Genomic DNA, 26612 nt, shown 5'->3' with positions numbered 1-26612 from the left:
CATGTGATATTTCAGTTTTTCTTTTGTAATAAATTTACAAAAATTTCTACATTTGTTTTTTTCTGTCAAGATGGGGTGCTGAGTGTACATTAATGAGAAATAAAATGAACCTTTTTGATTTTGGCAAATGGCTGCAATGACACAGAGTGAAAAATTTAAAGGGGTCTGAATACTTTCCATACCCACTGTAATGCGTGTCTCCCTTTACTCTCCATCCCATATTTCCTCTCTCCATTTTGTTCTATGAAATAAAGGCAAAACTGCCCCAAAATATACTTAAAAAAAAAAAAAAAAAGTTAATTTCAAAAACAGAACTTAATGGAATCAAAGGTACTCTCCTTTGACTCCACCCACTGAGACTTGGACTGGGCAGTTTTCTTTGGCAGAGGTTCTGGAGGCTGTGGCAAGGGATTTTGATCGGTTCAAATTTATACTCTGGAAAAAGTTTCACACCTTAGTTTCAGATCCTAATTAATTTCTTTGAAAAATTATTCTTATCAATAACTATTCTTTTTCTGCCATGCCCCAGTCTAACATGCACATTTATATAACCAGGAAGGATTAAAATCACATTTGCCAACACAAGATATAAGCAAACACCTAAGTATTTCACATTCATGTTATTCTCTACACAGAGTGATTTTTGACTGAACAACTCTAAGCAATTTCTTATTAGTACAGGCAGTAAGAGGTATGTTTGAATTTGTCATCTTATCAAACATCTTATATTTTCTAGGTCATTTAACAATTTCAATTCAATTTATTTGTATAGCGCCAAATCACAATACAAGGCTCTTTACAAAAAAACAAAAAAGCCCAACAAATCCCTTATGAGCAAGCACTTGGCTCCCCTGATTTGTGTTCTCTCCCTCTTTCTCTGTACCTTCTGCAGGTGCCCCTGGTCCTGGAACTGTATATCGCTGATGTGCAGTTACTGGCCCCACCAACCTGCAGTGTCTATTTGTTGTTTATTGTTACTGTTCTTTTCTCTCTCCTCTGTCCACTAACCCCAACCAGTTGAGGTAGATGGCCGCCCAAACTGGCTACAGTGCTGAAAAGAAACCTGGGATTGTTCTTATTTTCCTCTATTAGTGAAGAATAGTATGCAGTTCTGGCTTAACAAAGAGCTTTTTTATTTGGTTATATGGTTGTTATATGGTGATGACCATGTCATCATGCAATTTTTTGACAAAACAGTTTCTCATTTAGCTTGACAGGTTTCTTCATCTGAAGACGATGCATCATGCTCTGGGTTGCATTCCTCTTCATCTTTTTCTTCATATACCTCCTCATCTTCCAAATCAAATGCACCTTGCGGGAGATCTGAAAAAAATCAGCAGTCTGGTGAAATCAGCAGCCTGGTGAAATGTGCACTCATGGCTTTTCAGCACAGAGAGAGCTGAGGGTTCTGTCATCTGTGTGTTTGTTTTGTTGTCTCTAACTGGCTCCGTGACTGTGACTACAACTGCCGGGTCAAAAATGACCCAAAGACAATCTTTGTACCCAAGTGCTGTACAGCTTCCATGGAAATATGAATAAAGGCATTCTAATGTTGGTGTCACTTTAGGAAAAGTCATAAAATTTCAAATTGATAAAACAACATTTAAGGAGTTTTCTCAGTCATTTTTGACCCGAAGACAACAGGAGGGTTAAGGCAGCTGCCCTCCACTGTGTTAGCACATGGCATAGATGTAAATAAAGATGGAATCATTTATTTAAATTTATTAACAGCGTTGTCGATAAACATCTACTGTAGTGAAATCCTCTTCCAAACGCTGCATGATCCATTATCTTAAATTCAAAAGTTTTAAAGAATGGTCAGACAAAATAGGATTTGGGGGGAAAACTATTAAATGTTCAATTTCGATGCCATAGGTCAGAACAAGATCAAGGGTGTGATTGTAACAGTGGGTGGGTTTATTAACATTTTGAGAGAAATCTAATATTGAATTAAATGCAGTGCTGATATTATTATTTTCAACATCTACATGAATGTTAAAATCTCCCACTATAATGACTTTATCTGAACTATGCACTACATCAGATAGGAAGTCTGGAAATTCAGTTAAAAACTCTGAGTAAGGGACAGGTGGATGGGACACAGTGACAAGTAGAACTGGTTTTTGTGTTTTCCAGTTTGGATGTGAGAGGCTAAGAGTGAGGCTCTCAAATGAGTTATAAATGTTCTGAGGATGAAAGTTTAATAATAAGTTTGAGTGGAAGATTGCAGCTACTCTTCCACCTCGACCTGTGCTTCAAGGAACATGACCATTTTTATGACTGAGGGGGAATGAGGCAGCTGTGCGCCTCATTTCCCCTTTTTCCCGGTGACGGCTCTAAGGAAACTGCAGAGAATCATATAAGACTGAGTCTCTGCGTCTCCGTCCCCATTCTGAATTGTCAAACTTTAGGTTGGCTCGGTCAAATTTCTAGAGATGAGAGTCACACCATCCAAAGTGGGATGGATGCTGTCCCTCACTACCAGACCAGGTTTTCCCCAGAAAGTGGCCCATGTCTATGAAGCCGACATTGTTTGCTGGACACCACCTGGACAGCCACCAATGGAATGACAACTTAACATGTCATCACTGGTCAGACTGGGGAGGGGTCCAGAGAAAATTACGGAGTCCGACATTTTCGACTCAACATTAATTTTAGTGACCTCCACTTGGCGTGATAGGGTGTCATTGTCACCGACGTGAATAACAACTGTGTAGCATCTCATTCCAACTAACGTGTTGATAGTGATCTTTCTTTGGACTATTGGGGTTTGGAAGTCTTTATTGTAAGTGAAATTAAACATTTAGGTTATCAGAATAAGTTGCTTGTGTAATAAGAGTATGGGACAGCTAATAGTTGATTATTAATTATTAGGGTGTAGGTTTATATGTTATGATAAAACACGTTTTAAAAAGAGTTGTGCATCATGCACTACATGAGGAAGTGAAAAGAGCATTGTCTCCACGTGTGAAGAAACAGACACACAACTAGGACAAGTTTGTGTTTGCAGGAGGACCCATACCCACACACACATACCCACACACAAAGTTTTCACATGGGCAGTTTCCTTATAAGGACTTAAAGCGCTCCAAGGAAGGACTGTTGAATGTGCCAAGAGGCTGGGACTCTACCTGTGCACCGACGAAGGGAAGGGCTGAATCTAAAACCATAGCTTATCCCCCACCTATAATCAGCCAACAGTATTCATCCTTCTAGTCATATATATATATATATATATATATATATATATATATATATATATATACACACACATACTCATTGAACTCAGGAATGTCATCTCTCTTCTGTGGAGTTGGTTGCAGATTAACAGCTTGCTGGCTGCGATTTCCAACACAGAAGAGGGTCCTTGTACAAGCTTTTTGGAATTTCAATTAAAAGCATATATTTCTGAAAGAAGTCTCCTCTGCTTTTTCAACAAAAAACACACCTTAACATTATCCTGGAATGAAATTAGCAAAATTAGGGAACAGTTGTCTTACTGTTTAGATTCAGTGAGCTTAAAAAATTTTAAGTGACCTTAAAAATGTGTATTCTTAATGAGGAAGAAAGAGAAGTTTGGGGGTCTGGCCTGAGGTAGTGGGGCTGAAGTGATGTTAATCTCACATCTGGGTTGGAGAGGATATGAGAGGTGCATTAAGATAAAATAGACTAGGAGTCAGTTAATCACGGATCATTTCAGTTGAACAGAAAACTAAGAAACGATTTAAAACATTTACTTATGGTTAGAGTTAGAATACTGTATATCAAAGAATTATTATTTTTACATTTCATTATTTTTATTTTTTACTGATTCAAAACAAATGAGCAATGAAGCATATAGCATATGTAAGACTAACAGTAACAGAGAAGTAAAAGACAACAGAAAATATAACATGAATAGTGAATTTATGTCAGCAGATGAACAGAATACTAATTATATATAGAACATCATTCTACAGGTATATGTGTATGTATGTACTGTAATATTCTATCTGATTTCGGTGACACACTCGCCCAAAAGGAAGTATGATGAATTTCTTATATGTCAATTAATAGCAGTATTAACAGCATTAGTTAAATCCCATCTCCTGGACCAGGCCAGAGGAGCAGTCTTATTGGCATCACTGAAAAGGTCTGCTGTTGGCCTCCAAATCTCTCACTCAGTGAATTTCTCTGGTCTCTTTCACCACCACCTTGCGGTAAGTGGGGACTGTGCTCACTGATGTGGTAGTGGAAGTGTTGTAGAGGACGCTTTGAGCACTAGTGACATCGTTCTTCTGGGACAGATTTCTTTCTCCCGGCACCAGCTGCCCTGTGCTGCTTGTTGGACCTCCAACCACCAGGACGCTCTGAGATCCTGAAAGCTCTCCTGACTGTAGAGTGCCTCCCTTAATGAGGCCAGTTTGACTCCCTTTTAACACTTTCAGTGACCCTGCAGGGAGCTCGCCATCCAGAACCATCATGGTTTGAGAGCCAGAGAGATTTCCATTGTGGTAGTGCAACCCTGCACCTCCGCTCCTCTCCATCAGCACTTTGCCGGGCCCCTGTGCTTGTCTGCTGGACATTACAGTCTGTCTCTGAACAACCACACCCTGGGCAGGTACAGGCTGAGAGCTGTTAACCAGTACCATGCCCTGCAGGTTGGTGGTTGGCTCAGTCAGCAGCACAGTGTTCTGAACCTGTGGTTGGACTACGTAATGCATCGGCTGCAGCACAGGTGTGGTGGTGTAGTAGACAGGCTGCTGTTGCAGAAGGACCATTTGGGCTTGATTTGCCATCCCATCCTTCACTGTAGTCATCCCTCCCTTAACTGTTGTCATCCCTTCCTTCACTGTGGTTGTGTTTCCCTTCATCATCTGAGAATGATCAGATACTTCCCTGACCACAGTCTGCGCAGTTTTGGAGATGGTGGGCTCTGTTTTGGGTGGAGGAGGCAGCTGTGGGACAGTCATAGACCTTGACACTGAGGTCTGAGTGTTGATAAAGGCACTTGGTAGGGGATTGGAAGTGGATTTGACCTCAGTTGAAATGGTCTTGCCTCCGCACACCTGAGCAAGGGTTTTGAACTTTGGTCCGAGGTTATCCAGGAACTGCAGGTCATTTTCAGACTCTAGGAGGCTGCAACAGCCAACAGAACCAGCAGTAGAGCCATGGCCCTCATAGTCATAAACCAACAGACTATCCTTTACTGCAGAGCTGTTGTTTTCACCAGTCACCTTCTGTTGGAAAAAAAGAAATCAGTGTTACTGTTTGTTGTGTGAGGGGGGCTAATGTTTTGGTGTTCATGATGCAACTTCTGTTGTAATTCCACTTTAAATAAATGTAGTCATGTCATCCAAACAAAATTCAAAAACAATCTCAGTAGAAAACACCAGAGACGTGTGTATTCACGTAACATCACAAACTTCAAGGAGATAATACTTGCAGTCTCTATACATTAAGACAAAATTAATGGTTTCAAAGATTAGACACCGCAAAGGTGTATTGCTGCCCTCTATTGGCAGTCAGCAGAACCCATTCATGGCAAGCCTTGCCACAGGTGACTGTACACTGCACAGTACACAGTTTGGTTATTATGACTACATACAAACCCTAAACAAGCGAATGGCAACATGCAAGGTGTGCAGTATAAAGACACTGGATCAACCACATGTAATCTTATCATGCACCTCAAAACACACCCAGACAGGACAGTCAGTTAACACTTGGTCTGGCTCAACATCAGCTATCTGTTAGCTTGTTACTAATTTTATAGAGCACAGCATGCACAAGCATTGTTCATTGCAGGTGAAACAGTTGAACCCGAGCTGTGACCAGAGACTTGAGACTTGACTTGGACTTGTCCTCCTTCACTACATTGAGGCTTTCTACTGTATGTGGTCAGCTAATTCCTTACCTGAGTGTAGTATTGTGTAAAGAAGTCATGTGGCAGAGCCATATCATCAAAGATTCCTCCACCTCCTCCTCTTGTTCCTCTGCTCTCGAGCTTGGCAGCCTGGTAGAAGCCACTGACGTTCTGATTTCTACCTTCCCACATTTTTTCCATTTCGCCACCAACATAACCACTTCGATCGGAGGCCCTATTTATTCCACCCACAGAAGTGTCAGATTTTACTCTTGCTGGATTGTCATTATTACTTGGAATCACTTTGAAACAATTTCCATCCATCTGCATTGGCGTGTTCAACAGTGGCACTTCCTACAACAGACCAAAGGATCCAAATGTCAGAACAGAGTCAATAGTGAACCAACATAAAAGTATGAAAAGGTACAAAGGTAAGAGGCAAACTGAGGTGTATAATAGTTTATCAATAGCTGCAAAAGAATGTACATTTCAGAGTTCTCATCAAAGGTCTTTTTCAGAGAAGCAATGGGTTAACAACATAGAGCTGTTCTGCAGCAATGGAAGTAAATTAAGCCTTGAAAGTTGATACTAACAATTCCTACAGGTGTTCCAACTATTGTAATTTACCCTCTGTCTGTATAGAAGCAATGCTGGTTTGGAATGAAGAAGACAGAAGGGTAAAACCAAAGCAACCTACAAGTGCAGCATATTTATGAGAACTTCTGCAACAGTGTTGAGAAGAACTTTCTGAATAATATTTGATATCCGTTGTAAACAAAATGCCACGAGTGTCACAAAATGCTTGTGCCACGAGTGAGAGTTGTTTTATGTCCAATCGTTAATTTGTTGTATGCATTAATTTCAGAGTAGGGCTAGATTCAGACATTAAATTGCATAAATTTCATTAAAAACTAGGAAAAAAATGAGTTGTTCTGAAACTTTTGATTTATAGTGTATACCAGACTCCCCCATCCTAAATACAATCTGAGTGTATGAAGAGTAATAAAACGATTCAAGTAAATCCAGAAGTGTCCTCTTATTCCTTCTGACTGAGGAAGATCCAGTTGAGGTACACCCCTAAGACTGGCATAATAATAATAATATAAAAGTTGCATTATATTGCCTGTACAAGCAGTGCCATATACCTTAGGAACATAAAAAATATCTCTACTCCACACCACTGTTCTTTACTTATGGTCCAATATCCTACATAATTTATATTAAAACCTGCTTAAAGAGTCCAGAATTAAACCTTTTTACAGGCCAAGATAGAACAGTGCACTTCCATAAATACTTATTTGGAAGATATGCTTTAATTTGCTTGATTATAAGTACAATAAATAATGGTCAGATCCTGAGGAAGTAATGAGTACTAAATACTCACTTTACTTGAGGGTACTCAAAATAAAGGACAGGCCAGGGGTGAAGTGAAACCAACCTGAAAGATAAATCTGAGTCTCCTACCATCTTTTCCTCAGACTGTCAGGATCCATTTCTCTAGACTTCCTGTTTATTTTATTTTGTAGGATCCTGACAGGAACTGGTTTTTGGTTAGTCTGTTCCCTTTACGTTGACCCAATTAGTTTGATTGCTTTCACCTGTTTCTTGTTTTGTCCCCTGTCTTTATATACCTTGTTTGATCCAGGTTGTCTGTTTTTGCCGCTGTTTATGTTTGAGCTTAGTCCTTGCTTTATGTTTGAGCTTGAGTCCTGCTATAGGGCATTGTTTTTGATCCTATTTATACATTTGTGTTTTCTTTTGGATTTTGGTTCTTGGGCCACCTTGTGTTTGCCCGGTTTAAGTTAAGTATTCTGCCTCCTTTTTATTTTAGTTTGCTGGTCTTTTCCCATGTCCTTGGTTCATGTGTTCTTGACCCATGTTTGTCTCTTGTTTCATGCCCAGTGTTTTCCTGAATCCCATGTTCGTGTTTCCCTGTGTGGTCTGGTGCGTCTCCTTAGCTGTGTGTGACCCAGATCCCTTCATGCCTTGATTCCCTGTACGTGTTTCGTGTTCCCTATCTGGTCTGGTGCGTCTCCCTCGATGTGTGTGTGACCCAGACCTTCATGCTTTGTCTCCTTGTGCCCTGTTAACTTTGTGTCCATGTTCATGTTCTCTTGTGGTCTGGTACGTCTCCCGAGGTGCGTGTGTGACCCAGACCTTCATGCCCTGACTCCCCGTCTCTCATGTCCAAGTGTTTGTGTGATCTGGTGCGTCTCCCCAAGTGTGTGTGACCCAGATTCCTCCGACCTTATTCCCTTGTGTTCTTGTCCCATGTTCATGTTCCCATAGCTCAGTAGTTTCTTTTTGATCATCATGTTCCCAGTCTTTAGTTTTTCAGTCACGTAGGCAGACCCAGGAGTTTTTTTTTTCCCTCTTTCTTTTCCTCGTTGCCACCATGTACTTTCCATGCCACAGTCTAACCCACCTACAGACCATTCAACCACTCCGTTCTTGTCCTCCTTTAACCAGAGCTGGGGACTGTTTGAGGATGGGAACTTTTCTCGTCAGTCCCGTTCCCACCTCGCCACGCACACAACCACATCACGCCCAAGCCTCGGACCAAGTAGACATCCTCACCTGGTTTTCCAGACAAGCCCAGAAATACGACCCAAGGTACTCCATGGGGTCCTTTTTGGACGATCCGCTTGACAGCAAATACTCGTCTGACGATTCCAAGGATGACCCCACCGCGTACGTTCCAATAATGCACTTTGGGGGTCACCTCTTGGAGAGCCCTTATTACCAGACACCACAGGATCTACAACCCACATCACGCCTCAGACGCCGAAACCGCCGCCAGCATCGGCATCAGACCCTGGATCAGCCCCCCTACAGCGACTCAGACTGGGAGACCCTCGACGAAGAGGACTGGGAGTCCTTTGATGAGGACGACTTCGTCTGGGATCCCCACCGAAATCCCTTCCGCAGTACCCGTCTGGCTATTACGCCCAGAGGGCTGCCACGGAGAGGAGTATCTCAGTCTCCCTTGCCACAGCAATCTCCTTCGCCACAGCCTCCAGCCCGTCCACTGCCACAGTCTCCCTCGCTGCAGCAGTCTCCCTCGCCACAGCGTCCACTTGGCCTGCCACCTCGACAACAGCGGCGGAGTCGCCGTCGTTGGAAAGGACCAGTCCGAGAATCTCCGCATCCCGACGAGGATACCTCCGCCGAGATTCCTCTCACACCCCCACAACTACAAGAGCAGGCGCATTCTCCGGCACCGCATTCTCCGGCACCGCATTCTCCGGCACCGCATTCTCCGGCACCGCATTCTCCGGCACCGCATTCTTCGGCACCGCATCCTCCGGCACCGCATCCTCCAGCACCGCATTCTCCGGCACCGCATCCTCCAGCACCGCCGCAACTACCGGAACCTTCAGTGCCGCTAGTACCACCTCGCCGGTCACTGCCTTCAGTGACTTCTGTGCCTCCAGTGCCGCCTCGCCGGTCACTGCCTTCAGAGCCTTCAGTGCCCCCAGTGCCGCTTCGCCGGTCACTGGCTTCAGTGCCTCCAGTACCACCTTGCCGGTCACTGACTTCAGAGCCTTCAGTGCCTCCAGTGTCGCCTCACCGGTCACCGCCTCCAGTGCTGCCTCACCAGTCATCCCCTCCGGAACCCCTACAGTTCTCTCAGCCTCTGCGACACCCACAAGTCCCGGACCCGTCCGGGCCACCGGAATGGCTAAAACCGCCACAGTGGCCCGAACCATCAGAGCCCACAGAATGGCCTGAACCACCAGAGTGGCCTGTACCACTGGAGCCACCAGAATGGTCACTGCTGCCAGAATGGTCCGGACCAGTAGGACCACCTCTGAATCCAGTCACCCCAGGACACCGATCTGCAACCTCCAGAGTCTCCACTGCACCTTCAGTCTGCAAGTCTACAGCCACCAAGGAACGCACAGCCCCCACAGCTGTCAGAATCTCTGCAGTCTCCATGGTATCCAGACCTGCCAGATTTTCCTGGACTGTCAGTTTCTCCAGTCACCAGAACCATCAGAATTCTTGCAGCCACCTCAACTACCAGAGTTCCCAGGATTAACCGACTTCCTCCAGTCACCAGAACCGCCCGAATCACCATCACTAGAGTCATCAGAGCCTCCAGGGCCACCTGTCTTCCCACAGCCGTTACTAGAGTTTCCAGTGTTTCCGCCATCGGTATCAGGATCTTCACAACCGCCTCAGCAGCCAGTCTTCAAAGTTCCCACAGCCAGATCTGCCTCAGTTTCAGCTTCCAGATCTGCCTCACTTTCAGCCTCAGCTTCCAGATCCGCCTCAGCTTCTGCTTCAGCTTCAACCTCCAGACCCGCCTCAGCTTCAGCTTCGGCTTCCAGAGTTCCTGGATCCTCCTCAGCTTCCGCAGCAGCAGCAGTCTCCTGAGTCTCCTGAGTCTCCTGAGTCTCCTGAGTCTCCTGAGTCTCCTGAGTCTCCTGAGTCTCCTGAGTCTCCTGAGTCTCCTGAGTCTCCTGAGTCTCCTGAGTCTCCTGAGTCTCCTGAGTCTCCTGAGTCTCCTCTTTTCCAGCTGTCTCAGCTTCCAGAGGTTCCACAACCATCTCAGCCTCTAGAGCGTTCACAGCCGTTTCAGCTCCCAGATTTTCCAGAGTTTCCAGAGCTGCAGCAAATACCAGGATTTCCACGACTGCCACAGCAACGGCCTCAAGCCCAAGCCCGCCGGAGAGGCCGTCCGCCAGAACGGCCACGAGTCCACGCCCGCCGGAGAGGCCGTCCGCCAGAACGGCCACGAGTCCACGCCCGCCAGAGAGGCCACTTGCCAGAGCGGTCTCAGTCTCTCGCCCGCCGGAGGGGCCACCCGCCAGAGCGGTTCCGGACCCACGCCTGCCAGAGAGGCCGCCTGCCAGAGAGGTTCCGGACCTCTGCCCACCTGAGCAACCCTCTGATTCCATGTTTGTTTTGCCCTGCCCGCCTGCCCTCTGGAGCCCTCCTCCTAGGACCCCCACCGCCCACCCAGTTGTGATTTGGATGGTATTTGAAGGCCGTCAGGGGCCGGCCTTTTAAGGGGGGGGTACTGTCAGGATCCATTTCTCCAGACTTCCTGTTTATTTTATTTTGTAGGATCCTGACAGGAACTGGTTTTTGGTTAGTCTGTTCCCCTTACGTTGACCCAATTAGTTTGATTGCTTTCACCTGTTTCTTGTTTTGTCCCCTGTTTTTATATACCTTGTTTGATCCATGTTTTAGTTGCCAGGTTGTCTGTTTTTGCCGCTGTTTATGCCGCTGTTTGTTTGAGCTTAGAGTCCTGCTACGGCATTGTTTTTGAGCCTATTTATACATTTGTGTTTTCTTTTGGATTTTGGTTCTTGGACCACCTTGTTTGTCCGGTTTAAGTTAAGTATTCTGCCTCCTTTTTATTTTAGTTTGCTGGTCTTTTCCCATGTTCTCGGTTCATGTGTCCTTGTCCCATGTTTGTCTCTTGTTTCATGCCCAGTGTTTTCCTGAATCCCATGTTCGTGTTTCCCTGTGTGGTCTGGTGTGTCTCCTTAGCTGTGTGAGACCCAGATCCCTTCATGCCTTGATTCCCTGTACATGTTTCGTGTTCCCTATCTGGTCTGGTGCGTCTCCCTCTGTGTGTGACCCAGACCTTCATGCTTTGTCTCCTTGTGCCCTGTTAACTTTGTGTCCATGTTCATGTTCTCTTGTGGTCTGGTACGTCTCCCGAGGTGCGTGTGTGACCCAGACCTTCATGCCCTGACTCCCCGTCTCTCATGTCCAAATGTTTGTGTGATCTGGTGCGTCTCCCCAAGTGTGTGTGACCCAGATTCCTCCGACCTTATTCCCTTGTGTTCTTGTCCCATGTTCATGTTTTTATGTAGACCCTCGTGCCTTGTTTTCTTGTGTCCGTTCTTGTTTTACGTTCATGAGTTTCCCTGTCTAGACCAATCCCTGCTTAGTTAGTGTCTGTTCCTGGCTTCTTGTCTTATTTCATTAAATAAAGTCTTGTTGAACATTAAGTACCAGAGTGGGTGCATTTTGGGTCCAAAATTTATATCAGTTTCCCGAAACCTGACAGACTGCTGAAGCTACTTGGGTGAGTAGTGAAACATTTCAACCTATAAAATTATAAGTCCAGTTCCCATGACTCAGCTTACAGCATTGTTTGATCTTTCATACTTCAACATATGAACTGCTGCTCTTTCCATAGTATTCAAACAGAAAATACGTGCTCAGATTCAGCTAAAACAAAAAATTGTTTTATGTTTGCAATAAACCAGTTCCTTTTGTTGACGTCTTCTTGAAATTTCTGTAGATGTGCTCTTTGAATATATACCTTTAATTTGTAAAATGTTTATAAATATTTCTTAAGATCTTTATATTAAAGGTGAAGATGTGGTTCTTACCGTGTTTTCTCCCTGGCCCTCAGTGTGGTAGTTGATGAGGTGTGATTTGGTATCAAAAGGTATCTCAGCAAAATCCCCTGCCAGACCCCCACCACTCCCACAGTGGCAGGAGAGCAGTAACAGAGGAATGACTGTAACAAGAGTTTTAGTCAGATTTGTTTGGTGTGGGCACTGCAGATCTCTGGGGTCCTCAAACCTTGAGGTGAATTTTCAGTTTACCCAGCACAATACAATATGTGTTTTGGTATTTGTTTAGAATAATTTGTGGTGGTGTTATCTTTGGGCTAAACTGAACTTTAAAATGAGCTCAGCCCGTCTTGAGCACAGTGAAGGTGTTTGATCACATGACCCTTCATCAGAATGAATATCACATAAATTTGACAAACACATCCTGAACTTCCCCTCAAAGACTAATAGTTTGTCTATTCAATTTATTTGTATAGATCTTATCTCATTGAATTGTGTAAGAGGGAGTGATACATACCCCTGTACTAGGGGTATGTATCAATATGTCATGTTTTAGAAATACATGTACACTGTCTATACCTACTTTAGGTTTTGCATGTTTGCTTTACTGTTATCTTTCGGCCTCAACTCAACTTGACCCATTTTGGTACTGTCTCAGTCTTCAGTGTTCATCAGAATAAGTATCACATGATTCTTACGTAGTAAGAGCAGCAGGCCCAGGAGTAGCAGTCCAATTCCTGCAGATCCTAACTCTACTTTTTTGCTCGTCTGAGCAGCAGAACCTCGTTTTCCACACACCACTCCAGCCTCACAGGTACACACTTGGACTTGGACTTTCTGAGGTTCTGGACAGGCCTGTCCCTGTTGATCCTTCACCATGAACTCCACTTCATAAAAACCAGGCCACATAGACTCCTGGGCCCTCAGGATAGCTGCAGTGTCTGCCGGCAACAAGACAAATATAAATATGTAGAAGATCAATGATCTTTAAAGTTAGTAGTATTCTAGATGAAAACAGACAGATTTGGCTTTTTCACATGGACACTCTGGAAGGTCACTGATCTATGATGCATATCAGGCATCTTAGAAAAAAATAAAGCTCAGTGTCAGTTTTATAGTCATAACCTATTAATGAAGTTTAAGAGAACCCACAGGTGTAATAAAAGAAGTAAATCTGTGGTAGACATACTCTGTTGGCACAAAGCTAGCTTTACATCTGTATGTGTTTTATTCATATATCTGCAATAACTTCTATATAAACAATTTGCAGTATTCTCCTCACCATTGAGATGCTCCACCTGCCATTTACCCTGAGTGCCCTCTGGGACAATGGCAAAGTCAAAAGGAGGTCCATTAGGGATCTGATCTTCATCTTTAGCATTCACAATAACAGCATCATCCGTGGTACACATAGTCTGGATATTACTGGTCAGAGTGGGACAGTGGTCATTTAAGTCTTCCACTTGGATGGCTATGGTGCCAGTGGCTGTTTTAGCAGGCACATCTGTGTTTAAAAGAAAAAAAAAACAATGGGTAATTCAACATTTCTTTAGATCATTCTTTCTTTCAGATAATGGTCAATGAGTAAAGATGTAATCAGACTGAGGGCAAAGCTAATACTCTCCTCACTTAATTCACTTTGAAATCTTTGTCTTTGTTTGTTCACCACAAACAACCAGTTTATTGACTGTGTAGATGTTAAATTTGCTAGTTAGCAACTGCTGGTTATGTTTTTATGTAGGAAATGTTTTTGTTTTATTTTCTTCTTATCACTGTAATCTACTCTCTGTTGGTTTGACAGTATGGTATTTGTGGAAATAAAAACATACCTTATCCTTTGAGCAAAATGTGTTTTACCTTTCCATGGCTACTTTGGCATTAGAGTACTAGTCTTACGAGTAAAACAGCTTGAGCTGGAGCAAATATGTAGTGTAAGAATGTACCCTCTGAAATGCAGAGTATTGTAGTGAAATATGTCCCATTGACAAGAAAAGTAGATTCACTGTCAGGAATCTTGTTCAGTTTGATCTCAGCTGTCTTCGGGTCAATGCTTAGCCAGTTGTCAGGGTCTGAGCCCTTGGCATACCTACAGCAAAAATACACCAGTTATTCTTACTGCATGTGGACAATGAAATAACAACCTTAATTGTACAGTCATTAATATATATGCTGTTTGCACTGACATGACATTCTGAGCTGGTTTTCCAGTGTCTCCATCTAGTGCTGGGTAGCGGGCAATAACATCTTTAATGTTGATAGAATTGCCTCCCTCTGGGATAGGGATAGCTTTGACTTTGGGATCAAAATGTGCCCCCTCACGCTGATTCTTTACATTGATTTTGACTGGATAGGTTTTAGATGTTGGACGACTTTGCCATGATGATCCTCCAGATGCACCACTCGCATTACTTGCTCCACTTGCACTGCTTGCACCACTTGCACCGCCAGCGCCAAATGCTCCTCCTCCAAAACTGATACCAGCTCCGGCATTTACGCCAGATCCATCATGTGGTGGAGCCTTGTTTTGCACAACTATTCCAAGATCAAGTTCCTTCACATCCTCATAATCCACAGCCTGTAAAATGGCACACACAAAGAGAAAGAAAATCAATTGCTAACATGTTTATGTGTATTTGTCAATGCAAGCTCACTGGTAAAACATCTTAATGTTACTGTCAGGGATTAACCTTTCTCAGGGATTTCTTAAGTAGCGAACGTGAATTATCGCCATATGTATGTATCCATGTATATTGGTAAGGTAGGTAACATGACCCACAGGTGTAAGGCTCCTGAACCAAGGGTGACAGAGATATTTGTACTTTTGAAGAGTTACTGATTCATTTTTGTAGACATGTTTTTCTGACCTTTCATGATGAGCAAGTTTATTTCTTTAGTTGTTTGTGTAAGAAGCCTAATCATTGCATATATGACCATTAGACAACAAAATACTGCAATTCACATTTATTTCCTTTAACTAAAACTGCAGTACCTTGTTCAGCATTAGGATGCCCTCATTGGTGTTGGGGTCTGTTCTAATGCTGAAGTACCCAGCCTCGTTGCCTTTAACAATGTCAAACACAGCTTCCCAGTTCTCTGTGTTCTCTAGGTCCAGGTCCTGTGCTTTGAGTCTCATCACCTCCACACCCTGTGTGTTCTCTTCAATGCTGCCCTCATACTGCAGGTAAAACAGGAGATCAAGGTATTGAAGTTCTTTTCAGCAGTATTTGTTTCAGTGATTTGCAGGTGTCATGAGCACATCAAGGATTTTCATACATTCTTTTAATTTCTCATCAATAAAAAACAGTGAATCCATGCTTGTCTGAAAACTCTCATATACAATATTTATTCTGGCACCATCAAGCAGCATAACATGTTGATACAATAGAATAAGAGAAAGAAAATTACCATGTCTTTTTCCAGAGTTGGAGGGTTGTCATTTACATCTCTGATATTAATGGTAACAGTGGCAGTTGCACTGTTTCCTCCTGATTTTCCCTTGAGGTCTTGAGCTTTCACTGTCAGACTGTACTGAGCTACTTTCTGAAATTAGAAAAGATTATAAAATCAGTAATAAAGTATAAATTGCTTTTCAACACCCATGCCCACAATGATTAGAGACAGTCTCATTTGACCAAATAAACTGAAAATAAAAAAATACTGTTTGTTTAGTTCACAGTGTACCTCTCTGTCCAGGGAAGGCTTATTGACACTGATGGTCCCATCATTTGATATGTAGAACATTTTATTGGATGGATTCTGATTTATAATGGTGTAGGCGATCTGGGAGTTCTCATGATTTGGTTCATCAGCGTCAGTTGCAATGACTTTCAAAACTGAAGTGCCTGTGAAAACAGTATTTAATGAAAGTCATCAAAGTGAATAATGCATGTAGATACAAAATGAAAAAAAAAACAAAAACAATTTATTTCATTTAATATTTTATTTGATCAGGCCATGAAGAATTACTTTGCCACATATCACATTCTTTTTCAGTGAGCATTGCCCACAAAAACATTAACAGTGCACCACCTGTAGGGCTGAGCTCATCCACCACCCCGACACTGAGGGGTCCAAACACTGGACCGTTGTCATTCTGATCAACAACCTTGAATCGTATGTCAATTTTTCTCTCTGCCTCTGTGCCATTATTGAATGTCGCAACACCTGACAGCTGAAATATCAGAAAATAAACACTCAAACATGATTGTCATCTATTTTCAATTTCATTCACAAACATAAATAGCCTGTGGCATTAATGTTTAGAAAAAATAGGAATTACTGAATACTGTGAAGAGAAATGTGACATCAAAGCCAAAAACAAAGAATGAAATCTGAATCGGATCACTCACACTATAAGTATCAATTTCCTCTCTGTCAAGTATTTGATTCACCCGAATCAGTCCAGTTCTAGGGTCGATTCTGAACACATGGAAAGGATATTGGTTTGCACCAATTCCTTCCAGGGAGTAGTAAATATTCCCAGTGCCATCATCATAATCTGAATGAATCTGAAACATAGAGAAGAGATAATTCAGCTAAAAAAAATTTCATGATTCATGATTCATATTCATTTCAGTGCACATCTGCACCAGCTAGTTGTGAAGTCACACTTGAGAGCAGACCAACTTAAGACAACCTCTAAACTTTTGTTGAATGCTAAATATACAGTACTGTCATTAATGTGCTTATGTTTTGATATTGCTTTTGTTCTTGCTTTTTTGTGATGCTCCAAATGTACTATTCCAAACTAGGAATGTCCTTTTTGTCTGTGGGAACACTTGATCTGCATCTGTGTAAAACAGGTTTCAGTTACACAGAATTTAGTATTGTGGTGCAGACAACCAAAAATGTGATGTCCATGTGTGTGGACGCCAGGTAGTAGGAGATTAAGCATTTTACTGTCTCTTCACGTTATTTGGCTACTTGTCTCCAGCCTGCAAATCCACACTTGTCTCTTGTTTGTTGAGAATGCTAAAAATGTTCCAGTGGCTCTCTCTGGTGGTTGAACATGGCTATTTACTGCACATTTGGTCTCACAAACACCACATGTACAGAGGAGCGGTGTGCTGTCCCTTCGTTAAGATCAATGTCCATTCAAGCACATCTAGTCATTAAACTAGATAATAAATACTTGTGTTGAGAGTTTGTGTCTTACATCAACAGAAATATATGGGCAAGTAAGATGAAATACACAAGGGTGGTGTTGCAGTTGATAATACCTATTTAACTGTATTTAACCATTTTCTTTAAATCAAGAAATATTCTAGTTTCAGTGAAACTGGAGCATCGTTTGGCCTTGAGGGATTTGAAGGAGCTGAAAGATTTTGTCACCCACATACTGTACCATCTCTGTTCATACTTCTTTTGATTAACAGCTTTTTATTCTGGCTGCTGAGTTTGCACTGATTCAGAGTTCGAAGGCATCAACAAATTCAAAGATCACTGACTCACCTTGGCAACAAATACCACGTTGGTGTAGTCTACATTTTCCGTCAGTAATTTAGGGGGCGGTACCCATTCTCTTCTTTTTCTCACCAAATTGTCTCCAGACTTGGCCCTCACCACAGAAACACCCTGGCGCTGTAATAAAATTAATGAAATTATTTTACAATGAACCCTGACAGATTCATCTGGTCCACATGTAAATCAGCTACATATCATTAACAGGTGGCATTTCAATAAACCTCAGTACATATTCATAATCATCCTTATGACTAAAGTACCACCACAGTGTATACTGTCATGAAATGCATAGTTTGAGATTTTTTCAGTCAGAAACAAAACCTTCAAATCACACTACTCAGTAGACTATTCAGTTTGAGCAGGTTGCACATTGAGAACCCAATAATGAACATTAGTAGTGAAGGCCATTACAGGAGAGGCCACATTAAGCTTCACATCAAGCATTTCATCCAACACCCCCCAGAATACTGCAAAACAACTAATCAGAAACCAAACTAAATTTCTAAATCACAATGAATTCCAAAAATAAGGGTCAAGGTAAGGAACCTCATCTTCTGCATGGTCATTAAAGGCGAATGCTGATTATGCCCTGTAATGACTATACATGAGTTACTGGGGATGTCTGCTGTTTGTCCTTCTACTGTATGTGCTGCAGGTTTGGGGGGGTACTTATTTATGCAGGATTCTCATTCAGTAGCTTTTAATTCTAGTGCCAAATAGGCCAGCAGCAGCATGTGTCCTGTTCACCTACTATCAGCAAAACCAAGACAACAATAGAGAAGAATAAATTATATGAAAATGAGGGTGGCGTTAACCAGTTGTCCACTAAGTATTGTCTACAGGCATAAACCACAACAAAATTTCATGTCACTATGAGAAAAGGCAAAACTCAATACATGTCAAATTACGGAAAAGGCAGAGACAACACTTCTTGCTCATGATATTCAACAGAAACTAAGTCAATCAAGACCAGTATATACAGACGTAAATAAATTTTCCTCTATGCTTTCTAAAGAGAACGTCTAAGAAAGCAAGAAATTAAGATACAGATAATCATTTCTAAGAGGAACAGTTTGAAAAAAAGTTTCTCTTTGAAAAAGAAATACTTTGATGTATTAGATTTAAATGACAAATTCACAAGGAGGCATAAGGAATTAAAGATATCACAATTTGTTGTAAACTGTGTTTAAGAAAGTATATAATGTTCTAATAACTCAGCAAATAAAGGTTTTTTTTCAGTTTAGACTTTTCTAATGTATTCAAAAATTTTAATAACCTGTTGATGTTAGTACATTTAATATAAAGGTGAAAATCAATTAAACATATTTTGAGAAATGCTATATTTTGTATTGTTGCCTTGCAGAAGACCTCCTCTTCTGCTGTTTGTTTGTTTGTTTTTCGTAGGTTATCAATTACACAAACAACTAGAGGAGGAGAGGTAAATCTCATGAACATCTAAACAACAAACTTGTATGATTTGGTTGCTCATTACTGCATTATTACCCACACTGTTCATCCTGTAGTCAAACCCTATAGATGGAAAACTGAAAGTTACCTGGTCATAACTCCAACTCTATGAGTACAGAAAACTAATATTACATCTACGCAATGAAAAATAACTGCATGAATTCACATACACTGAGGTTCTGTGAGTAAAAGCATGCATCTGTTGGGTTGTGTGTGGCTGCTTTTGATCAAAGATGATACCAACACACCCTCCCAGGGGAATAATTATTCAGTCATTGCATGGGCATGTCAGAATAAGAGAGAAGGGAGGTGATGGTTCCTGAGCAAGGAGTGGCCACACATCTTCTACTGAGATTGACTGTCTGACTCACCAGAAACTGTAGTGTCCCATTAATAAATAAACAAACAAAAACAACAAAATAGCATTAAGGAGTAAACCTGAGATGAAACTTCATTTGAGCAAATATTTCCAAGGACATTGTTGTATTTCTCTCTTCTCTTCCTTGAATAATTTTCTTGTTTGTTCGTTTGTTTGTTTTTTTGAAAGTAGGTTTCGACTGATGTGAGAAATGTGTCTGTAAGGTAAAATGATAAAAAAATATACTGGCTGTTAAGAGCACATTTAGTTCAAAAGACCTAGGGCTACTTAGGGTTAAAAAAGTAGTAGTATATCTATCTATCTATCTATCTATCTATCTATCTGTCTATTATGCTAGTCACATAAATAGTAGTTAACTTTGAGTTGGCCAAAAATCTACATTTTCTCTGTCGTATTTTGCACCTCAACTACACTGTAGCAAGCACTGGCCTGGACAGGAAACTATGACAATTTTGCACTTTGACAAAACCATAAAAACTTCACTCCAAGTAGAAAGACTTCTCCAGCCACAGCTCTAATGGTTCACTTTCACCCATATACTATTTCCTATAAACTATTCCATCCTACACTACATAACAACAAACATGTATAAGGCGGAATACTTAATTGTACTACCTTTATGTCGATCAAAATATTCAGTACAAATCCAAAACAAATACACAAACAGTATTCCTCTGCATGCCTACTTGTAAGTATAAACAAACGACCAAACAACATTAACTAAAGAAACCCGCAGCTCAGCTTGCATCACTGGGAAAACACAGCAGCAGCTAAAACACACAAGAATCAGGTCCCCGGTACTCACCACAAACAGCAGCAACAGCACGAACACGGCCGAACCAAGCCGAACCATGACTGGATAAAAGTCCCGCTAATGTCCTGGTATCTGGTGAAGTGACAGAGTCCCTTAAGCTCTGAAAACAGTTCCTGAATCGGTATTGACCTTATGGACGCGAGGAATGAGACTTATGAGGAGAAGGCTCCACCTCTCACACACTCACGCACGCACCTACACACGCCTACACTCACAGACACACCCAGAGGCACACGCATAACTGAGAGAGAGAGAGCTAGAGAGAGAATGTAGGCACAAAACCTCAGAGATTAAATAAATAAATAAATGATCCGAAAAAAATACAGGCCACAAATTTGCAAGTGAACGAGAAAGATAAAAAAAGACATGGGAGCTAAGAGAAAACAGAATATGACTTTCAGTGTAGCTGAGATCTGCACTTAAGCTTACAATGTGAAACACAATATATGCATTTTAAGTGGTCCACCTCTGTAATTTTACGTTTCAAATCCCCGGAAAATACGGTAAATGCCACTGAATGTCCATTGAATGACCAATGACCATTGAATGTCACTACCTTTGTGCTCTCTCTCCCCTAGTTTGTGCTCTCTCCCCCTCTCTCTGTTCTCTCTCTCTGTACCTTCTGCAGGTGTGCCTGGTCCTGGAGCTGTATATTGCTGATGTGCAGTTACTGGCTCCACCAACTTGCAGTGTCTATTTGTTGTTTATTGTTGCTCTTCTTTTCTCTCTCTTCTATCGCCAAACGGTCGAGGCTTATGGCCGCCCAAACTGAGCCCGGTTCTGCTGGAGGTTTTTTCTACTGTTAAAGGAAGTTTTTCTTCTGCACTGTCACCAAGTTCTGCTCATAAGAGATTTGTTAGATTTCTGTTTTTTTGTTTGTTTATTTGTTTGGTTTTTGTATTGTGATTTGGACGTATACAGTAAAATTAAACTGAACTGAATTGAAAAAGGTTAAATTCGAAATTTGTCGCTCTGTGAATGCCTGGTGACCTGTCCAGGGTGTACCCCTGCCTTCCACCCGAAAGAGAGCTGGGATAGGCTCCAGCAGATCCCCGTGACCCTGGTTAAGAAATAAGCGGGTATAGAAAATGGATGGATGGATGGATGATAATGGATGGATGGATCACCAAATTTAGATGTACATAAGTTTCACTGGTGCAATATTTAACTCTGAGGTGTAGCGGAGTAGAAGTATAAAGTTGTACAAAATGGAAAGTATTCAAGGACAATGTGGTTATCACTGTCACCACACAGCAAGAAGATCTAGATCTAGTGATGTAGTTATGACAGAACATGATACAGTATACAGTGAGCAGTTGTGGGACGAAAATGGCTAAAGCAGAAAAGAAGTAAAGTCATGTTTTCCATAATTAAACAAATTTTACATTATGTTCTAGTTTCTGGGTTATGTGGTCACATAATCAGTCATCCAGTGAAATGTTTATGGTTCTCAGACCAATTAATACAGTAACTTGTGCAGCTCACTGAGCAAGCAGACTTCTGTTTTATCTACTATCAATTCACACCTGCTCTAAGACACAGAGAAGATACCCATGTCCCTTAACCTCCCTGTTTTTTAGGCTTCAAGTCATTTGCTTTGGCACATATAGTGAATTTCTAAAACCAGCAGTAGTCAAAACAGGAGAGCCAGTTTGTTTTTTGTCACTGGGTCTTTCAAGCTGACAGTAAAAAACAGCACTCACACACCACAGTTCTGATGACTGAATGCAGGTCAGTGTTGGTGTAGATTAAATGTTTCAGTTTTTTACATAAAAACCCCTGACAATGTCATGAGAATCACATCCAGATATAGTCTGGAGTTGTTTTCAGCTGTTAGGGGACACTTACACAGTGCTAGTGGAAACTGAGAGTAAAAGTCTATGCCACTAATTGAAGCTTTTTTTAAAGTCAAAAATGGATGTGTGTTTTAGTAAGTGTGTGTGTACAAGTGTTTCCTATGTTGAATGGAGTGGAACCTGTTCACAGTGACATGTCAGACAGGTTTGGTCAGGCAGGATTGGATCTCTTCACCTAACCTGAACTTCCTATTGAGGAACAAAGCACTGACTTCTACAAAAGGGTTAGGTGAGTAGGGGTTATATTTAAAGTTTAGGTAAGTCTCGATGGAAATTAGTCTAAGTCAAAATCATAATGACATAATGTATTAAAACATTAAATTACAGTAGGTGACAGAAAACAGATAAACAGGGTGTGGTGTTTTCTGTTTTATTTGCTGGTATGTTTGTCTGAGTCATTGTTGACATTGCAATGTCTGGGAAACCTCTGAGCCAGGCCATGTTAAGTGTAGATTCCATATACACCTATACACCACCACATTAAAACTACTGGCAGGTATAATCAAACCCCCATGGAGTGGGATATTAGGCAGCAGGAAAAATGACTAAGTGTAAGAATCTGAGCAACTTTGTCAAGGACCAAATTCTGATTGCTAGATGAGTGAGGCAGTGCATATCCAAAACTGCAGGTCCTGTGGGGTGTTCCTGATATGCAGTGGTCAGTACCTATTAGAAATGGTTGTTCCAACTCTGACAATACATTTCATAGTTTTTTTTTTTAAATTTTATTCTAAGATCAGGAGGAAGAGCTCAATGTGGCTATATGCAAATGAAATGAGCACCAAATGTTTATAAGAAAATTAAATCTTGGTCATGTATGTACATAATTTAATTGTGTGCAGAACATTATCACCAAATAGCACCACTACATTGGTGCTTGTCTAAACTTTGCAACACTCCATCTCAGTCCATTATGTCCATTATTCCAGTCCATTTCTTTACCATTTTGCACAGTATAACATTAATGTGACAAATTCTTATTACTATCAAGTTAAAACTATTACAATGCATATACATTGGGGTATGGAGGTCTTTATCCCAAAATGAAATTAGCAAAATGAAATAAAATTTACAAAATTAAATCTGGCTCTTCGTGCTGGCAGGCCCTGTGGAGATAGATAGGTTAGATAGGAAACAGTTCTTTTATTTAGATTCAGGGGTCCATGATGAAAATGTGTGACCTTAAAAATGTGTATTCTTAATGGTCAGTCAGGAAGAAAGAGAAGTTTGTGGGTCTGGCCTCAGGCAGTCTGGCTGAAGTGATCTTATAGGATATGCTGCGAGGTGCATTAACATAAAACAGACTTTACCTAAAGGAGTACAATTCTCTGTTCCTGTCTAGTCATGTTAAAGGAGGAATCTCCTGTCTCCACTGCTTAGGAGTCAGTTATTAATCATGATTGTTGGTCTTACGAACTGGTGTACACTACAACCCTCAACATTCAACTACTCTTGGAATGCTCTGATGTGCTGAGAGCCTGTTTCTTTAAAACATCATTTACCCATGGTTAGAGATAGAATACTGTATATCAAAGAATTTTTGTTTTTACATTTTACAAACACTTAAAACTCAACTCTGTTATGCTCTCGTGGCGGTGGTGAAGGAAAGAGCAGGTGAGGACCCAAATGCAGGACAAACAGGCAGGTTTATTCCCCTGGATCGTCCAGGGCTCAGGCAAAACACAAAACTCTCCGCTGTTCGGCAGGCAGGCAGACAGGGAAACAGAAAGGTTCTTTTGGGCAAGCATGAATCAATGTAACTAATGTTCCGGCAGGGAACAAAGGAAAACCAGGGACATATATACACAACTCAAGACACAGGTGAACATAATCTAACTAATGAGCACGGACACAAAGCTAACTGGGATTAACACAAACAGAACTAGAACACAGGAAACTGACCAAAATAAAGTACAAAACAGGAAACCAAGACTCAGGTTAAAATTCAAGATATGTGTTTTATTTTTTTTTATGGGTTCAAAACAAACGAGAGATGAAACATACAGCATATATAAGACAGATTAAGACAATGAAACAAGAGAGAATAGAAAATATGTGTAGCTCAGTCTAAAATTTCATTTATGAAGGAATAAGGAATAATAAGGAATAAATAAGTATGCAATAGTAGTGAATAATCTTTAAAACATCTTTAGAAACGTATCAAAATCAGTTCATTTCATATATCATTCATTTCATAGTGACTTTACAAAGGTTATAAACAAAGCTGATAAAAGAATCTGTCATTTGTTAATAAAGTTAATTGAGAATTAAATGCTTTCCTATATGCGTGCCAGAAAGTATGGTGTTTAAGTGACCTACTGCAATGAGTTTTAAGCTGCCTGTCATGACATGGATGTAATTTTATTGGTTGTGATTCACCTCTCAGCCCAATTAGAAAGGTGAAGGGATGGAAGTAAAAAAGACCCTTTAGTGTAAAGCCATGTACTAGATAGGAGTATAGTGGGGAATTTGTAGAAAGCAGAAACCAGGCCTGTTGATAATAAAGTTAATACGCTAAGAAAATATATTTTAGAATTTTGTGTTGAACAGAATTTTTGAAGAGGGGTAAATATTCCTGGAGTGGAAATTTTGTTTGTATATTTTGTTATTCTTAATTTTGAAAGACTGATTAATCTGGTTAATACTCCATGTAATGCCACCCCAAAAGGAAGTACAGTCATATTTCAATTAACAGCATTAATACCAGTATTAGTTAAAGCTCATCTCCTGGACCAGGCCAGAGGAGCAGTCTTATTGGCATCACTGAAAAGGTCTGCTGTTGGCCTCCAAATCTCTCACTCAATGAATTTCTTTGGTCTCTTTCACCACCACCTTGCAGTAAGTGGGGACTGTGCTCACTGATGTGGTAGTGGAAGTGTTGTAGAGGACGCTTTGAGCACTAGTGACATCGTTCTTCTGGAACAGAATTCCTTCTTCCTGTATCAGCTGCCCTGTGCTGCTTGTTGGACCTCCAACCACCAGGACGCTCTGAGATCCTGAAATCTCTCCTGACTGTAGAGTGCTTCCCTTAATGAGGCCAATCTGACTCCCTTTTAACACTTTCAGTGACCCTGCAGGGAGCTCGCCATCCAAAACCATCATGGTTTGAGAGCCAGAGAGATTTCCATTGTGGTAGTGCAACCCTCGACCTCTGCTTCTCTCCACCAGCACTTTGCCGGGCCCCTGTGCTTGTCTGCTGGACATTACAGTCTGTCCCTGAACAACCACACCTTGGGCAGGTACAGGCTGAGAGCTGTTAACCAATACCATACCCTGCAGGTTGGCGGTTGGTGCCTCAGTCAGAAGAACAGTGTTCTGAACCTGTGGCTGGACTATGTAGTGCATCGGCTGCAGCACAGTTGTGGTGGTGTAGCAGACAGGCTGCTGTTGTAGAAGGACCGTTTGGGCTTGATTTGCCATCCCATCCTTCACTGGAGTCATCCCTCCCTTAATTGTTGTCATCCCTCCCTTCACTGCGCTGCAACAGCCAACAGAGCCAGCAGTAGAGCCATGGCCCGCATAGTTATAAACCGACAGACCATCCTTCACTGCAGAGCTGTCTTTTTCACTGGTCACCTATTGGAAAAAAAGAAATCAGGGTTACTGTTTGTTGTGTGAGGGGGGCTTATGTTTTGGTGTTCATGATGCAACCTCTGTTGTAATTTAATTCCACTTTAAATAAATGTAGTCATGTCTTCCTAACAAAATTCAAAAACAATCTCAGTAGAAAACACCAGAAACGTCACAAATTTCAATGACGTAATGCTTGCAGTCTCGACACATTAAAACAAAATCCGTGGTTTCAAAGATTTCTTTAGCCTATTAACACAGTGACCTACAGTAGTTAGCTGAAAGAGCTAATAGGTTCTTCAGAATTAAATATGATCGCCATGTGAACTCAAATTACTAAGAAAAGTTAAAGGTAGGGTAGGTGATTTCTTTCAGTAGTGTTCTTTGTTGCATTTCTTGAATTTCTCTTTTCATCTCAATGACATTGTATAAATTAAATGTACTGACAGAATAAAGAAAAAACTCAATTACCTGTGGCTGAAGCAGTGGACAAAAAGCCTGACAGGCCCAAACGAATTCACTGGACGGCCAACCAGCTTGAAAACCTACTATCTACTAATGCACACTCTGCCATTGCAGCCTAGGCTGACATAGTCTGTTTTATAGCTACAGGTATTGAACTAGGTCACAGCAGGTACCCACAGAAGCTTTTATTCACAAACAAAAGATGGTATTTAAGAACGCCACAACAAAAAAGACATTCATGCAAGAACTAAAACCAGAATAAATACTGCTGTGGCAACAATTAAGAAAGCAGTTGAAACACATGCAGACTGGTGTTAGATTTATTGCTTGGCTCAAAAGTGCCCATAGGTGTGATTGTCAGTGAGAGCGTTTGTCTCTATGTGCCTGTAATAAACAGGTGATCTGATCATCCAATGTTAGCTGGGATTGG

At 41.5% G+C, this 26612-nt stretch overlaps 1 protein-coding gene across 1 annotated transcript; it reads right to left on the bottom strand.

Annotated features, from left to right (window-relative positions):
* Window positions 1-3718: 3718 nt before the first annotated feature.
* On the bottom strand, window positions 3719-20437 carry LOC113129250 (desmoglein-2-like). The gene is made up of 14 exons (XM_026305136.1): window positions 20283-20437; window positions 17620-17748; window positions 16518-16676; window positions 16198-16339; window positions 15850-16010; window positions 15574-15708; window positions 15158-15343; window positions 14352-14743; window positions 14112-14254; window positions 13451-13672; window positions 12867-13109; window positions 12202-12332; window positions 5897-6199; window positions 3719-5219 (listed from the first exon to the last, which is right to left on the bottom strand). The coding sequence occupies exons 1-14, from the start codon at window positions 20328-20330 to the stop codon at window positions 4161-4163; spliced, it is 3453 nt and encodes a 1150-aa protein (XP_026160921.1). The 5' UTR covers window positions 20331-20437; the 3' UTR covers window positions 3719-4160.
* Between the last annotated feature and the right edge of the window lie 6175 nt (window positions 20438-26612).

The sequence above is a fragment of the Mastacembelus armatus genome, chromosome 4 (genome assembly GCF_900324485.2).
Source record: "Mastacembelus armatus chromosome 4, fMasArm1.2, whole genome shotgun sequence".
In the NCBI taxonomy this organism is placed as follows: domain Eukaryota; kingdom Metazoa; phylum Chordata; class Actinopteri; order Synbranchiformes; family Mastacembelidae; genus Mastacembelus; species Mastacembelus armatus.
This window is presented reverse-complemented; position numbering and strand designations above follow the sequence as displayed.